The sequence below is a fragment of the Dermochelys coriacea genome, chromosome 1, assembly GCF_009764565.3.
Source record: "Dermochelys coriacea isolate rDerCor1 chromosome 1, rDerCor1.pri.v4, whole genome shotgun sequence".
NCBI classification, from domain to species: domain Eukaryota; kingdom Metazoa; phylum Chordata; order Testudines; family Dermochelyidae; genus Dermochelys; species Dermochelys coriacea.
The window spans coordinates 107015146-107033895 of NC_050068.2; the positions used below are offsets into that span (position 1 = coordinate 107015146).

Here is an 18750-nt window from a genome sequence, read left to right on the forward strand (position 1 = left end):
TCAAGGGTAAATTCTGTTCTCTGTATAGCTATGGAAAGCCAAGCCTTCTGTAAATTTGGATCCTACACTAATAGTATGTATTCCTTGCATGTCACAGAGTTTATTTCCATGGATCCATCAGCTCCCTGCAGAAATGGAAGCTTAACCTTCAATATATTATCTGATCACTTTCTATGTTATGTAGGGAATAAACACAAACTGAAAAAAGTTCCAGGGTAGCAGCTGTGTTAGTCTGTATCCACAAAAAGAATAGGAGTACTTGTGGCACTTAGAGACTAACAAATTTATTTGAGCATAAGCTTTCATGGGCTTATGTTCAAATACATTTCATAGCCCACGAAAGCTTTTGCTCAAATAAATTTGTTAGTCTCTAAGGTGCCACAAGTACTCCTGTTCTTCTTTTGAAAAAAAGTTCATTGATAAATTCACTTGTACTTTGAGTTAAGCCCTCTGTCTAATCTTCTCTTCTCTCTTTCAGTGTGCTCGTTATGATAATGCCTTTGCTGCAGAAATTCTAATTGACAGAGGAGTAAATGTAAATCATCAGGATGAGGATTTTTGGACATCAGTGCATGTAGCCTGTGCATGTGATAATCCTGATATTGTCCTGCTACTGTTAGTAGTAAGTAAAACAATTCAGTGCATTGTGTTCTTGAAAATGAGACATAGTATGCGAAAGTATGAGATCTAAAATGTTTGTGTGAATCCAACATATAATGTAAGTAATCGGATCAGTGAGAAGAATATATCCATATGTCATGGTTTTCTTTCTTTTTTCTTTCTGAGCGCAGCATATTTAGAGAATCTATCATAAGAAATTTTTCAGGTCTGTAAAGTGACTACAGTGTAAATGTCATGTAAAGGGTTTTTTTTGTTTTGTTTTGTTTTGGTTAGGAGATGATGCATCTGGAAATAGGTCAGTCCCAAATGGGACAAGCAGATAATTTCCTTTCTCTTCTCCCCATTGCTTGCTATTAAAGCCCAAACAGGCAGATAGTCCTATCAAAATTGTTTCTCAAAAGCAAGAAATATTTTTGGCATTCAGTTGCACTCAGTATTCATGAAGATATATCTGTGAATGTGATGAAAGTAAGAGCAATTTAATATTGATCTAACCAACTTTGAATCTATAGAAGAAAGAATGTTATGTATAATAAGTGTAACAGACACTACATTCAGCCTATGATAGATGAGCACTTTATTCTTGTTAAGCCTTTTCTATTTCTAAGGCGCCAGACTTTAAACTTGGCACATGGTATTGTGTGGATATTGGTCACTGTTTATTTTACAATGTAGTTTAAAGGGACAATGTCGAAATTGCCCAAAGTGTTATCTAACTTTGTTTTCTTGCTTATATCTATTTATAATATATAGCAAGAAAAAAGTACTCTTTTAATGACCAATTCCTGACCCCAAAGAAGACGAATGTAAAACTCCTGTTGAGTTCTACAGGTCTATAAGTATGTTCACACAAAATCCTGAATTTTAGGATAATAATAGGAATGTTTATTTAGACCCTTTTGAAATTTGCCTATCCCTTGATCTAGGCTATTCTGTATTACAAATACCACTAGAAAACTTATTCTAGAGCAGGGTTTCATAAACTGTTAAAAGCTGACTCTCGCTTAAGAAAAATGAAACTAATAGCGCCCACCCTATAACCCCACTGTGTGGTGTTAAAGGCCTACCCATCTTAATTCACACATATTTTGGACCCCATTGACTAATCTCTCACACCCTCATCCATCCTTTGGAAATGTAGATATGGATTTTCATAATATTATTGTTCCTCTCCTCTCATATATGCATTCAGAAGCAGTGAAATAGTTAACAGCGTTGCCTTAAATTGCCATCAGCATCTGAATTAGCACCTATTGAAATGAATGAGATAGTTTACACCTTTGAATTATTGTTGCAGGCTCTTTTCAAATTCAGGCAGCCATCTCTCTATCAGTTTCTCTTGGGGCAATTTTGAAAAATTTCTTAGCATTGTTAACAGCAAGAGAGACTCACTTTCTTAATTTAAATCTGAGACGCTGAAGAACAATTAAGAGGTCTGTGTCTGCATCTCATAACTAGTGCTTCATGACCCCATCTGGGGGGCATGCCCCACACTACCAGAAACACTACAGAGAATATCACTGTATTAATGTAGAAAATAAACCAATAGTGAACTAACCCATGTAACTCCCCACTAGCTCATCTGCTTCCTCAAATCAGAGCCCTTCTTGAAAGCCAGGAGGACAGATGAGCTTTGCAGTATTTCTTGACAGTCAGCAGAGTCTAAATCTGTCAGACCAAGGTGGAAACAGTTCTTGAGTGCAAGAACTATTTTCTCTCTGTGAAAATATCCTGTCATCAGACACTCCCATTTAAATTAGGGTACATTAGGTTGAGTGACTTTTCTGATCTCAACTGCTTTGGTACCTTCTGAGAAGGGAGGTGGTTTCTTACATAATCAAGACCTAATGTATTTAGAACTTTATAGGTCAAAACCAGCATATTGAATTAGATCTGGAAAAAAGGCAGATTATGATGTACAGGTATAATGCATTTCATGAGAACAACATGTCTAAGCAAGTAGGGTGGTGAAGTTTCCAAATATTCTTCTGACACACTCCTAATATAGAGTATTCTAGTAATCCAGTTTTTAGGTGACAATGGTATAAATAACTGTATTATGAACAAAATGAACTGTATCTGAACAAAATGATTGTAATATTCTTTAGAGGCTCACATGGAACAATGCATTTCTTGCCTACTACCTGAGCTTCCAGAACTAGCAGGGGATCCAGTCAATCATGGGTGACAAAAGTGGGCACACTCCCCTATGTAGGGAGCTCCCAAAGCTCCTGTACTCCTTCCAGTTGCTTTCACCAACCCACCGGTGTTATCTCTCACTGATCTGAGTCTCACCATATCATTTCTTAGAATCTTGGTGAGTCTTAGCCTTTTGTAATTTCTGAATTCATTTATGATTGCTGTTTTCCTCAAGCTATCAATTACATCTGACATCTGATTGTGATTTGTCCCATTAGGTGCAATATGTATTATGTATACTATTTTCTGGTTTTGTGTCTTGACTATATTATTATGTTCTTAAATCACAGCTGTCACATATGATAGAGTGGGAGTTAGCCACTATAAACATTGTCATTAATTTTGCCAAATACTGAGAAATCTCTGGCAGACGGTATTTGCACATTTTGGACCAAGTTCACTCCATCTTAACCAGTATAGGATAGTACTGTTTGTTGTGTATTCCTCCTTGTTTATTCCTCCTTTAGTTTGAGAAGACCACTACATTGGCTAAAACTGAGAAGTTCATGTTGCAGAAGCAATGAGCTGGTTCATGATCTTCAACCATTTATTAACACAAACTTTGACTGTATTTAATGCTTACCCTTTTTCCATAGACTGTTGTGTTGGGCTCTTCAAGTTGAGGGATCATGGCCTAAGACATTGTGAACACGTACTGCCATACAAATAATAGATATGTATTTTCTTTTCTTTATGACTAATTTACAGTATAAGTACAGAAATCTGAGTCACAAACAGTCAAGAGCATCTATTCCCTGATGAAATGGGGTAAAAAAATCCTCAAATATCCTATTCTCAATCTGTTTCATTAGAGAAATTATGTCTTTTTGAAGCAGGCAATATTTTCCTTATTCAAGCCTGCCATTGCTCCCTGGGTGAGATTTTCAAAAATGCTCAGTATTATATACTCCTAATGACTTCAGTGGAAGCAGAATTAGGGCAGTGTTCAGCACTTTTGAAAATCTCACCTCTGTACCCTAGGATTTTGCCTAGAACTGCAATAGAATATAATCCCATTATTTCAAACTGGGTCTATAACCAAAGTTCTTTTGCATCCCACATCATCTGTGCTTTGATCCCTATTTATTATAAATCTTGTTTTTCAAAAGCTTTTGTACATCTTCTGAAACATTGCAGCATATGAGGCTCTCCTATGTGTACTATAGTTGAACAAAACAAGAATATTTCTGTAATTATATATACACATATATTGGCACATTCTGCCCCCTTCCTATGTACTCAGCACTCCTCAGGGCAGAATTTGGCCCACACTACATAAATCACTTATTTTTTCTCCCAGGATTGGGAATAATAAATATAATCTTGTGGAAAGAAATTGTTAGATGAGCAGTAGTTTCTGAACTGTGACATAAATAATATGTTTAGTAACAATTCATCCAAGTGAAAATGGAAGTAGAAATTGTAGGGAAGCTTTTATTTCACATCCCCAAACCATGTTTGTGTGAATTTCTGATATTAATAATTACATTGCCTTGAGGTTGGAGTGTTTCCAGGTCTATGTCTAATGTGTAGTGTGGGATTGGATAATGTCCATGTCAGCTGCCGGCAACTTCTGTTATTCCACAAATTTACTATGCAGTTAAAAGAGTAAATAATACTTCATAAAACCTCATGAATTCCTTCATTTTGTTTTATTTTTTAAAATTCCCTTTTAATTTATTTGAATAAGAAAACAATTGCAACATTTTCTCTCTTAAAGATTGAATATGCAGGACATCTACAAGCTCTACATCTATAAATTCAAAGAAAATAGCCCAATCCCTCCCCACCATGGGCCAAATCCTGAAATTTTATCTTGTGCAAAAATGTAATAGAGGTCAGTGGGAAACTTGCCCAAGTAAGCACAATGGGGCTTCATTCTTGATTGGTTCCTATGGTCTGTAATAAATATGATTAATAATGTATTAGAATGATACACAGCAGCAATCAGTTATGCAGGGGTTTTTTGTTTATAGGCACACGAAAATAGTTGTGTATTGCAGAAACCAATTTCTTTCTAATACTTTCTTTTTCTGACATTACTAGAAAAACCAGGAAATTAATCACTATCTGTCAGCTGAGTGAATGTTGCTTTTGCTCAGCTGGGTTGTATTACTTGGAATTGATGGACAAAATTCAATTTTGGTTTAGGTGGTTAAGATTCTATTTGCTTTAAAGGAGTTGTACTGCGGCTGTATTTGATCCAATATCTTTTTTAAAAGAATTTGGGAAAACTCAGCTACTTGTGAGCATATAAGACAGAGTTCTGCTTGAAACATCCTGCATTAGGTTTACAGGAGCAGGTCTGCAATGTTAAACAAGTTGTCTGAGTTGTGGAACACCAAACAACACTGCAGTTCATTTGGGAATTTTTGAAATGCTCCCTGAATGAATAGGCAGACTTCCAATGTTGTTGACCTCCTGCTCTGAGGATTTCTTGCTTCTGCCATGAGAACAGACCATGTCACTTATGAGTAATGCAGCATTGAAAAGCAAATAGAACGAATGGTGTAAAGAGAATATCAAGTACTTTTTAGGCTTCCGTGAGGCTGGAATATGATTTATCCTCCAAAGAGAAGACTTTAATATATTATTACTTGCTGGATGGTCTCTCAGTTTAAAGGTTATTTTTTACAGAACTCTGATACTACCTGTATGTAGAAATGAACCAAAAAAAAAAAATGGGCATGACATTTGTGTTTGCATAAGCCCATGATCAGATTTGGCATTTTCTCTTATAAAATAGTTTTACAGACAGTTGGCCAAATCAATCCCTGGCACGAGTGAGTGAACTCTCATTGATTACATTGAGAACAATCTGCAAAAAGGAGGACTTGTGACTTCTTAGAGACTAAGGAATTTATTTGAGCATGAGCTTTCATGAGCTACAGCTCACTTCATCGGATGAATTCATTTCCACTGAATACACACTAGGACGTTTTGACACTTTAACTATACTGCTATAGTTAATGTGGGGGGGAGGGGGAGGAATCCCCTTCTCAACAACATAGTTATACTGGTAAAACTTTTACATTTTAAACCTTTACATTGAGGCTCACCATTTTTTCACCACTCTGGTATGGTAAAGGGGCCATAAAATATTAATTTGATATTACATTTACACCCATTTTTAGATCTTCTTAACAACTGGAGTGATGAAAATGAGCATTAGTTTTAAATGATAATAAGGCCCACAGACTATAAATATTAGAATCATTAGCCCATTATTAAAATCCAGCTATCCTCTGCAGTGAAACTCTACAACTTCACAAGAGGAACATTACACAACTGGTTAAAACAATAAGTAAATTATACCATATCTAATTGAAACTACAGAAGAAATTTAGATAGGCAGAATGTTATTATTCAAGTTGAAATTTGGGGAGCACTTTGAGCTTAAGAATCCATTCTTACAAAAAAAGTATTATGGGATATTTAATGATCATAAATGGTCCTGTTGTATATCTCATCTTAAAGGCAGCATCTCCAGAAGCACATTATTCTGAGCACTGTGCTGGAATAGGTTTCAGAGTAGCAGCCGTGTTAGCCTGTATTCGCAAAAAGAAAAGGAGTACTTGTGGCACCTTAGAGACTAACAAATTTATTTGAGCATAAGCTTTCGTGAGCTACAGCTCACTTCATCGGATGCATTTGGTGGAAAATACAGAGGGGAGTTTTATATACACACACAGAGAACATGAAACAATGGGTTTTATCATACACACTGTAAGGAGAGTGATCACTTAAGATGAGCCATCACCAGCAGCAGGGGGGGGAAGGAGGAAAATCTTTCATGGTGACAAGCAAGGTAGGTTATTTCCAGCAGTTAACAAGAACATCTGAGGAACAGTGGGGGGTAGGGTGGGGGGGGGAGAAATAACATGGGGAAATAGTTTTACTTTGTGTAATGACTCATCCATTCCCAGTCTCTATTCAAGCCTAAGTTAACTGTATCCAGTTTGCAAATTAATTCCAATTCAGCAGTCTCTCGTTGGAGTCTGTTTTTGAAGTTTTTTTGTTGAAGGATAGCCACCCTCAGGTCTGTAATCGAGTGACTGGAGAGATTGAAGTGTTCTCCGCCTGGTTTTTGAATGTTATAATTCTTGACGTCTGATTTGTGTCCATTTATTCTTTTACGTAGAGACTGTCCAGTTTAACCAATATACATGGCAGAGGGGCATTGCTGGCACATGATGGCATATAGCAAATTGGTAGATGCGCAAGTGAACGAGCCTCTGATAGTGTGGCTCACAAAGGAGGTGCTGTCATCATCATGAATAGGTCGGAGTATGAACAAGAGGCTACTAGGCAGCTCTCCAACACCACTTTCTACAAGCCATTACCCTCTGATCCCACTGAGAGTTACCAAAAGAAACTACAGCATTTGCTCAAGAAACTCCCTGAAAAAGCACAAGAACAAATCTGCACAGACACACCCCTAGAACCCCGACCTGGGGTATTCTAGCTGCTACCCAAGATCCATAAACCTGGAAATCCTGAACGCCCCATCATCTCAGGCATTGGCACCCTGACAGCAGGATTGTCTGGCTATGTAGACTCCCTCCTCAGGCCCTACGTTACCAGCACTCCCAGCTATCTTTGAGATACCACTGACTTCCTGAGAAAACTACAATCCATTGGTGATCTTCCTAAAAACACCATCCTAGCCCCTATGGATGTAGAAGCCCTCTACACCAACATTCCACACAAAGATGGCCTCCAAGCCGTCAGGAACAGTATCCCCGATAATGTCACGGCTAACCTGGTGGCTGAACTTTGTGACTTTGTCCTCACCCATAACTGTTTCAAATTTGTTGACAATGCATACCTTCAAATCAGTGGCACTGCGATGGGTACCTGCATGGCCCCACAGTATGCCAACATTTTTATGGCTGACTTAGAACAACGCTTCCTCAGCTCTCGTCTCCTAATGCCCCTACTCTACTTGCGCTACATTGATGACATCTTCATGATCTGGACCCATGGAAAAGAAGCCCTTGAGGAATTCCACCATGATTTCAACAATTTCCATCCCACCATCAACCTCAGCCTGGACCAGTCCACACAAGAGATCCACTTCCTGGACACTACAGTGCTAATACGCGATGGTCACATAAACACCACCCTATATCGGGTGTATATATATATACCCTACTGATCACTATTCCTACCTACATGCCTCTAGCTTTCAATGTAGTATATTCTGATACTACAGTTAAGTGCTGTGAGTCTATGTTACCACCTTACTCTTATGGCTCAGAGGCAAACCTGTAGCCCAGCAGGTTGTGCTTTTGAAGGTACATATTAAACCTGTGACTCAAAGTAAATATTACTCTGAGTGCATTGGATAGTTCCTAATATATTGTATTTTTGACAAGAGTGGTTTAATTGCTGGGTTCACCTGCTAATGGACCTTTTAAAACTTTAGAAACCACACCAGTTTTACATAAAGATGGAGAAGATGGGTGAAAGTTTTCAAATTCCACGTAATAGCAATAAGAAAGTAATCCACCAAAAAACAAAAGTGGGATGTTCTGTTACATTTGGTTGGTTTTAACATTGTGGATACCATTGAAAACATAGAATAATAAAAATAATGGTGAGTATGATAAAATTATGGGTAAATAGTTCTTTTAGCCACAAAAGTATGTTGTATTTGAAAGGCAAATCTTTGGACAAATAATCCACAATGAGTATGGCATGGGAGTATGTATCTTAGTCTCTTTACTCAAAAGAAATGAAACACCTTTCTTTCAACGCCCACTTTGTCCTAGGAGTGCCACAGATTTTGAAATTCTTCAATACTTTGGCTTGAATTCTCATTTACATAAAGCTCCCTTCACACCACTCTGGTAATGTAACAGCCTTAAAATGAGTGTAAATTACAGTTGTTACCCACTTTTAGGCCCTGCTACATTGCCAAAGTATCTGAGAAATGGTGATTTTTTTTAAACGGCCACAGTTGTAAAAAGTTATTACATGTAAGCAGCATTGTAGAAGGAAAGACCAGGACAAATAACATCTCATTGATATATTTTGTAAAAATTCAAGGAAGTGTCCTAAATTTTTTTGTTAGTCTCTAAGGTGCCACAAGTACTCCTTTTCTTTTTGCGAATACAGACTAACACGGCTGCTACTCTGAAACCTAAATTTTTCAGAACCCTTTGATAAGATACTTGCAGGGCCTCTCAGTTTTGCCTAAGTACTGCATTTTTATAGCTTGGTGTGTGTGAGATGCTTGTTATTAAAGGTGTATGAAGGATTTAACAATTAGAAATAATGATCAAGATGCTTTTCAATACTGGATTGGCAGAAGGGCTTATTAATGTGGAAGATGTCAAGTGGAGGAAGGATGAAGAAAAGATTTTTGGCCTCTGATAAGTGGTTGGCCTCTGCAGTTCATTTGAAGTTACAGTGGGCAGTAAGGTGAGTGAGATCCTCACTGTTAGAAATGATGAGGTCCTAAACCAGTGGGATCAAAAAGGAGGGGCTTGTGCATCCATACACTGGTATTTAGTTACCTTGTCTTATAAACATCATTAAAAAAGGAGCTTATGCTTATTCTCCTAATGCTTATTCTGTGCTGTAGGCACTCCTGAAAATTTCTTAAATCTGCAAGCATAGATTGTACTGCTTCTCTGTCCCCCTCTCTAACCCCCTCCAACCATTAATCAAGATTATACATAGCAATCATCAATAACTCAGCAATAAATAAACAAAAATCCCACCGGGCTTAAGGTTTTTAAGATCCCTCTTTATTGCCTTCCATTCCACTCATGGCTGGGAACAATGGGGAAATGATATCCAAAGCTGAGGCCCTCACAGAGAATATCTTTGCAGCTTCTCCCTCTCCCTGATTCAAGAGGGGGGAGAGAGATGGTCTTTCAGATAAGTAGGTCCCAGGACATTTACAAGGGGCGATGATCTTGGATTCTTGGAAGAGAGAAGGCAAATGAATATTCATGAATTTTTGAACTCATGAGTGACTGACTACAGGAAAACACAGCAGTGACATAATTTATCAAAAATTCAAGGGCAGCTTATCATGATGTGCAGCCCTAAAGATTGATGTGTAAAGGCAGTGAGAAGAAAACTGCTTCAGCAAAAAAATGGCTTATGGATTGAAAGCAGATGGTTTTGGTAAAGGGTAATAGTGCAGGGTTAATGGAGATAATAAAGAAGGTGACAGAAGAATCATTAAGAAGATCGTGTTTGTTTACGTGTACCTCTGCACTTTCTTCAGTTAAAATAACAGGAGGGGAGAAATGTATAGTCCTAAATTTAGAATAATTGGTGTAGACTTGGTCTCTGAGAATGAGGAGCTAATTTAATTTAGTGGACAACAATGTAAACTAATGAGATTGGGATACAAAATGAAGCATAGGCATTAAAGATTCAAACTGAAGAATAATGGAGATCCGCAAGTAGGGTTTTTTAGGGGGGGTGTGGATAATGAATTTCTTGGGACTGGAGGCTGTTGGTAACTCTGAAATGTTCATAACTCTGAATAAAACGTTATGGTTGTTGTTTCAAAAGTTTACAACTTAACATTAAGTTAATACAGCTTTGAAAATTTACTGTGCAGAAGAAAGATGCTGCTTTTAATAAACATAATTTAAATGAAACAAGCACAAAAACAGTTTCCTTAGCTAATCAAATCTTTTTTAAAATTTCCCTTTTTTTAGTAGTTTATGTTTAACACAGTACTGTGCAGTATTCTGCTACTTCTTTTGTGTGTGTGTGTGTGCTTCTGCCTGATTGCATACTTCTGGTTCCAAATGAGGTGTGTGGTTCACCGGTTAGTTCATAACTCTGGCGTTCGTAACTCTGAGTTTGGACTGTACTTGTAGTAGTTACATTGTTAGGTTAAGACACGACAAAAATAAATGCTGACACCAGTTTTACATCTTTCCTGGAAGCATTGTCTATGGGTTTTTTTTTGTAGAGTACTTAATCTGGAGGCAACTTGATAATATTCAAAACTGTTTTCTTGACCCAGGAGCCACAGTATGCAAATTAGGCACCTATTCTATTGAATGATTTGGTGGTATCAAATTATTACACTTTTAATCAGCAGCACTGTGTTTAGGTTTAAAAATGGAATGCGGCAACTCATGGAAAAAGAAAAGGACTAGCCTATGAATAGTTCAAGATGGATTTATTTTCAGAAAAGGTGTTTAAAAGACAGAACTGTTGACAGACTGAGCAATAAAGTGTTAGGTTCAGGAGAGAAAGGAGACAATGATAAACAGGTTCAGGAGAGGAAGGAGACAATGATAAACAAAAGAGGAAACTAAACATACTTTGGAGATGGGAATTAACTAGTATATGTCCTCCAATCATATGATGATAAGATTGCAATATATGAGCAGATTTGATAAAACCCACGAAAACAACAAATTAACCTACTAAAAATGCATAATTAGGGATAAAGGCCTTGAGAGGCCACATGGTATTCTTACGTCCCTTAAGTATTTGTGTTCTGTTTCTTCCTATAAAATACTTTGTTGCCCTTTTGAAATAGAAAAAAAATTCCGAAGTTTATATGCCTATATATTAGTTGACTAATTCTTTTTTTCATGCAAATAAACTTGTAATCATATAGCTGATAAATATGCAAAATATATGCATACTGATTGAGTGCTATATATTACAGGATCATATCAAATTTGATCAATAAGAAAATAATATATTATCATTTTTCTATAGCAGGATTAGGATATTGTGGTTACAGAAATATGCCATTGCATTCTGTGGCTAGAAAATCTTTTTAGTGTACTGCACTTCATGCATTACCTAGACACAGTAACTTCATAGTTCGAGTCTACTTGGATGGGCTAGTTCTCTAGTTACACTATGTTGTTCTGGAATCCAGTTTCCTTTTGAGTTAAGATGGCATTCTAAGCTTTCTAAGTACAGTGGTATTTCACACAATGACTTGTTTGTAGAGAAAAATAGATTTAATTACCATCCATCAGGAGAGTGTTACTCAGGCTGCATATTAACCTGCTGGACAGCACATAGCTTGAAGTCTTGGAATATCTCAAGGTTATTAATCACCCCTGTGAATCTAAAACATTGCATAAATGCAAATTAGTTGACTTAGTGTTTTGGAACTATTAGCTGCTTGCAGTAGCATAATGCACTTATATTCACAGCTACTAGATACTGTACACAATAATCACTTGTTACATGCCATTTAACCTCTCAGCATTTCCCACATGCAGGGAGACAGCATACATCCTTTTTTTTTTTATGTACATCATCCACATGTATCTGTTCATTTAGTTTTTGTCACCTACACATTAGTATCAAAGTGGCAGTAACCAGTCACATACATGAAACTAAGTCATTTATCCCCATGTGTCATTTGGCACCTTCCCTCTTTATAAAACAAAAGTAATTCTATGAGGAATCAATGAGAAGCAGAATATGCACTGGAGATGTACAACCAGTGCATTTTAGCTGCTTAGCAACTGGAGTTTGAGGCAGAGGCATTGCTTCCTAATCTTCCTGCCTACCCACACCAGTTTCAGCAACTTGAGGGGGAATGGGAAGAAGTCCAGGTTGCTAAACAGTTGCTCAGATTTTGCTACAACTCATTTATTCACCCAGTTAGGTTGTTCATTTGACCCTACGAGCTAGAAACTGCTCAGGAGCAGCTTCTCCTCTTTAGAGCTGTCTCTGGCTACCTTCTTAATCACCCTGCCTGACTCACTCCTGCTAGGGGAAGAAGAAATTTATCATAATCAATTTGAAGATGATATCCCGTTACATTGTTTGGAGTCCAAAATATGAAAGCCATGAAGAAAGAATGCAGTTAAGAACTAGGATCTATCACATTAGATCAGACTTATTGTCCCTTATGTCTGGCAATAGCCAACAGCTGATCTTCAGAGGAAGTTTTCTACCCTCACTTTTCTGGCAGTAATGCATCTCATTTGCAGTGCTGTACATGAGTGACATTCCTTTTTGACCCCTGCATGTGATCATTTTATGCTCTACAACAGCGATTGGCAACCTTTGGCACGCAGACCATCAGGGAAATCCGCTGGTGGGCCAGGATGGTTTGTTTATCTGGAGTATCCACAGGTTCAGCTGATTGCAGCTCCCACTGGCCACGGTTCGCTGTCCCAGGCCAATAGGGGTTGCGGGAAGTGGCGCAGGCCGAGGGATGTGCTGGCCGCCGCTTCCCACAGTCCCCATTGGCCTGGAATGGTGAACCACAGCCAGTGGGAGCTGCGATCAGCCGAACCTACGGATGCTGCAGGTAAACAAACCGTCCCGGCCTGCCAGCAGATTTCCTTGACGGGCCGTGTGCCAAAGGTTGCCAATCCCTGCCCTACAACATGAGTTATGATTGATCTTAGTTTGCATACTTACAAACATAAACAATGGTCAAAAAATAATCTAATCTGGTTTTAAATCTAACTAATGTATTTAGTTCAATGACTTTTTGTGGCAATAAATTCAACAGACAGACTACACTATATGAAGTGAAATGTTATTCCTGTGCGAAATAGAAGTACCTTTTTGGTTCTAAAATTAGCAGGCATTAACTTCATCAAGTGACCTTTTGTTCTCATATTCTGAGACAAAGACTGATCACTTTGTACTGAATCTGTCATAATTTTGAATCATTAAAATTAAATTAAATTTGAAAAGATTGTGTGCTTCTGAACTGTTATCAGAGGAGTTCAGTGCTGGACTTGTTTGGTTTAAATCCCATGTGCACGAGCAGATGGGGAAATATTAGAATTTAGTTTCAGTCACCAATGGTCCTTTGAAGGTCCCCTTGTAATTATTCTCCTTTCCTTGCCAAATAATTCTAGGGTTTACAAATCTCTTGTCATACACGCATCCTGTTAAACTTCCGCCATATTTATCGCCCTTTTCCTGACCTTTTAAATTTCTGTTGTTATATTTTAAGGATACGTGAATAAAACTGAATGCAGCTCCCAAAGATGGTACTGTTTAATATAATGCCATAATAATGTTTTATTAGCTGTTTTTCTATGCTTTCTTCAGTGCATCTTCACATCCTATTTGTTTAACTATTACACAATGGTCAAATGCATTCTTTGAGCTATCCCCAATTATTTTTACAATACTTTGAAAAATACATTTCAATTAAAGAGTTGAGACTGAAAGTGTGTGTTAGTGCAGTCCAGCAAGCACTCTCCAGATAATCACACCATTTACAAAAGTTTTACATCTTTTTTTTTTTAAGTGTGGAAATAAGCAGTTAAAGAAGACAGCCAGGTTTGCTCCTTTGTGGATCTTACATTGTTTCCCACTACCACATAATCCTTCAACACTGTCTATCACTCCACACCCAACATACCTTTGCCTTCTTGTTTGCTTTTGTAATAGAAAAGGAGGGAAGGAGACTAAGCTTCTACATCCCTCCAGGTTTCACCCACTTTCCTGATATCTCCTCATGATATCACTTCTTTACTCACATGTAGGAATTCTCCCTTTCCGCCAAGAAGTTTGAGCAACTTCTCTGGGGTGGGGAAGGCACTTTGCCTAATTCCCTTTGCAAGGCATTATCCCTTTTTTTTCACTTTCCTGAGGGCCAGGATGTGTCCTTGTCTAACATGGCTGTATCCACATCCACTTATGTGGTTTTGTTAGAGCTGCTGTGGTTTTCCAGCCAGGTTTTCCAAATTGCAGGAAGGGGTAGAGTTGGCTGATTGCATAAGATGGGCCATGGCACATCCTTTTAAGGTCTGCAGCACCTCACCTTGTCCTTCCCTGTCCCCAGCACACACTTCTTCAGTACAGTCGAAGAATTGTGCCTCGGATAGGAGTTGCTGAGGCCCAATGCTTCCTGATGTTCTCATGCTCGCTCTGGAGTTCTGAGCCTAAGAAATGGCACTACAGTGTGGGTATGTGCACTCCATTACAAGCTCTTTGTATTATTATATCGCTGTATTTTCCCCACTAGCATTCTTCTCCTCCATTAAATGGATTAAAAGCTGTCTAACTCAGGGATTGGCAACCTTTGGCACGCAGCCCATCAGGGAAATCCGCTGGCGGGCCAGGACCGTTTGTTTACTTGCATCATCTGCAGGTTTGGCCGATCACAGCTCCCACTGGCCACAGTTCACCATTCCAGGCTAATGGGGGCTGCAGGAAGCGGCAGTCAGCACATCCCTCAGGTGTGTTTCTAGTAGGGTCCCACAGCAATTGGTTCTTGTCCCTTTGCTAGTTCACATTTTTATCAATGGCCTGGAAGAAAACATAAAATCCTCCCTCATAAAGTTTTTAGATGATCCAAAAATTAGGAGAATGGTAAATAATGAAGAGGACAGGTGACTGATGTGGGGCAATTTGGGTCGCTTGGTAAGCTGCGTGCAAGCCAGCACTATATGTTTTAATATGACTACATGTAAATATAAAAATCTGGGAATAAAGAAAGTAGTCCATACTTACATGATGGAGGACTTTATCCTGGGAAGCAGTGACTCTGAAAAAGATTTGGGGTAATGCTGGATAATCAGTTGAATGTAAGCTTCCAGTGCAATGCTGCAGCCAAAAATGCTAATGAGATCCTTGGCTGCATAAACAGGGGAATCTTGATTACGAGTAGAAAGGTTATTTTACCGCTGTATTTGGCACTTGTATGACCATTACTGGAATACTGTGTCCAGTTTTGTTACCCACAATTGAAGAAGGATTTTGAAAAATTGGAAAGGGTTCAGACCAGAGCCACAAGAATGATTAAAGGATTAGAAAACATGCCTTATAGTGATAAGCTAAATAAATGAGCTCCGTCAGTGTAACAAAGAGAAGGTTAAGGTGTGTCTTGATTACAGTGTATAAGTATCTACCCGGGGAACAAATATTTAATAATGGACTCTTCAATCTAGCAGAGGAAGGTATAATACCATCCAATGGCTGGAAATTGAAGCTAAACAGCTTCAGACTGCAAATAAGGTGTACATTTTAACAATACAAGTAATTAAACATTGGTGCAACTTACGAAGAGTTGTGGTTATTTCTCCATCACTGGCCGCATTTAAATCAAGATTGGCTGTTTTTCTAAAAGATATGCTCTGGGAATTATTTTGATGTAATTCTATAGTTCTGTGTTGTTCAGATCAGACTAGATGATCACAGTAGTCCCTTCTGGCCTTGGAATCTATGAATCTGTGAAAATCCTCCTCCGCACACATTTCCATCTCTCCTTTCTCCTCCCTTTAATTCTCTCCCTCCCCCAAAGCTTTCTCAGTATGACCTGTGAAACCAACAAAAAAGAGTTTGTATAGCAATCCATTTAGGATATATGATGTTCTGAAAACTGGTAGGAAATCTTTCAAAAAGTGAATGACACAAATTTTTGAAATATCATAACTTCAAAACTCCTTTTCTGTTTTCCCCCCAAACATCCCAGAAAAAAAATCTATCTTATCGTGAAATGTGATATTTAAAAAATTCAGAGTATTGATTTCTTCTTGGTAAACTTGGATGTTCTGATTGAATATCAGGTTTATAATGTGAAATTACTTTAATTCTTAGTTAGCACTGCTCCATAACAGCTTTTGCCTTTGTAAATGCTCATTTTCACCTCTCTCAGCAGTATTACAAAGGCTAAAAAAATGTTGACATATCAAAACAGGTGTAAAGTCCAAGGCTCTTTTAATACATTGTTTAGATAGCATTTGAAGTATAATGACCAGCTTTGGTCATTCTGTTTGTTATAGTTAAGGCGGAGAGAGTACAGAGTTGGACATCCAAGGATATATCTTCACTGCCAAAAATTTTAAAAAGTGTGTTCTTAATTTGGGTTAGCAAACTCATGTTAAAGTAGTAGTGAAGACACTGCACCTAAGCTTTTAACTTGGGTTAGTAGCTTGAGGTAAAGCCTATAGAGTGTCTGGGGTTGAACTTGAGCTGCTAACCCAAGTTGAAAGCTGAGTTGCTGTGTTTTCACTACTGTTTTAACCAAAGTTACTTAATGTGGGTTATCTAACCCAAATTTTAAAAAATAACTTTTTTGGTAGTGAAGACATATCCTATGATAATAAATGGAATAAAACAGCTTGCATATGAGGAAAGGGAGGCAAAAACTGAGGTAACTTATTCTTGAGAGAATGAAAAGATGAAGTATTGATTCCAGCTAAGGCTTATGGTAAAGGTCATATTCTGTTTAAGGTTGTTGGACAACCCTAAAATGGAGAAATATGTAAGTAAGAAAAGAATATATATATTCTTTGTAATATATATATAGTAGAACCTCTATTTTAAAAACTAATTAGCAACTGAGGAGTTCAATCAAAAAGTTCAGAAAATTTAACCTCTCAAAATTACATTATATACAGTAAATAAGTTGCAGTATAGTGCTTCCTTGACCTTCAAACCATTGCAAAGCAATTTACACTGTATTCAAGGTATTCAAATATGAAGGGTTGTCAACTTGTTATTCATCCACATCATTTTCTTTATGTAATTTAATCTTTTTTTTCCTTTGGGGGAAAAATGGTTTGTATAACTGCTTCGTAAGGTTGGTGTTTGTAAAATTAAATTTCTACTGTATAACAAAACAATGTCACTTTCTCCTTTTCTAGAGTGTAACCAGAATAACTAGATTAATTTATAGGGTTTTAGAATTGTGAATGAGTGTGTGTGTGTGTGTGAATGTCGGTATATGAAAGAGAGAAAGACAGAGGAGGAGACCCTATTTATGGAAAGCTAAGTCAAAGAAATTTGTTTTTCATTTAGTTCTGAAAATAGTGAAGAATTTATATTAACTGATAATGACCAACAAAGTTCCGAGGGATGTATTTTAATTGTCTAAATATTAAATACAATTATTAAAGCCAATTTGGTACTAGTTATGTCCCACATGTATATCTATGTGTATACTGAATTAATAGGGTTTTCATGAATTCCCCTGGAAGTAATGGTGCTGAAATGCACTAAAATGTCAATGGCAAGCCTATAATTTTGGAGTTTATATTATTTTTTTAAATAATTATTTTTCTCCTCCTAGGATTGGTGGTATTAACTTTTCATCCTTTGTGTCTGTGATTAGTTTTATTTGATGTATATTTTACCATCAAGGATGTTATTGAAAAGACAGTATACGTCTTCACTGTTATTAGAAGAGTTCAGGGCCAGAACTGAGTTTTTCTGTACAAGCCTTTCAGCTGATGGGGAGAGTTTAAGTCCCCATGGTGCTTGAGTAGAGGTGGAAATGTTAGTCTTCAGTTTTCAGTCATCAGTGCTAATTCTTTTATCTTCTGACTGCATTAGTGGAACAGACCATGCCTGTCAAGCTAGCTGTAGAATGTGCCATGACAGTCTTTTTTTTTTCTTCTCTCTATTCAAATTCCTTCCCATGGCATGGAATTGCTTACAATTAATTGATTTAAAAATACCTTTCCCATAAATTAAAGAGAAATGACAACCTTAAAATAATTATTTTTAAAATAATATTTTATTAACTACATTTAAATTAATACCACAGAAAGTTGAAAGGAAGTGTGTCTTCAAATAAAAATGGGTGTTTCTGTGGAAAATGTGATATTAAATACTTGTATATCTATCGGAGAGATTTTATGAACAGTTATTATATTTGAATATTTATCTGTCTATTCTTACCTGTCCTAATTCATATTTATCAATGCTTTGGTTTGTTGAACTGTAATATTCTTTGCTATGCCTACATAGATATGCATGTGGATCTTAACTTGAAGATGACAAAGATTTTTCTGTTAATTTCCTTGCTTTATAAAGAAATTGTTGCCATTGCAGATCTTATTAGGCACCTGGCTCTCCTTGTCTCTCCCTTACTGTAGTAAATAGGGGACACCAGAGTCATAGGCCTTGTCTAAACACAAAACTTGTATTCCTTTAAAAATACCATATTTATATTATTATTATTATTATTTATTATTATTAAATTGTATTATCATAGTGCCT

At 37.3% G+C, this 18750-nt stretch overlaps 1 protein-coding gene across 5 annotated transcripts in view; it reads left to right on the forward strand.

Annotated features, from left to right (window-relative positions):
• The window catches only part of MYO16 (myosin XVI), a 627399-nt gene that overhangs the window by 184965 nt on the left and 423684 nt on the right, over positions 1-18750 (forward strand). For all 5 annotated transcript variants that reach the window (XM_038387064.2, XM_038387062.2, XM_043509217.1 and 2 more), the window contains exon 4: positions 479-622. In XM_038387064.2, coding sequence (XP_038242992.1) covers positions 479-622 — 144 coding nt within the window. The remainder of the gene's footprint in view (positions 1-478; positions 623-18750) is intronic.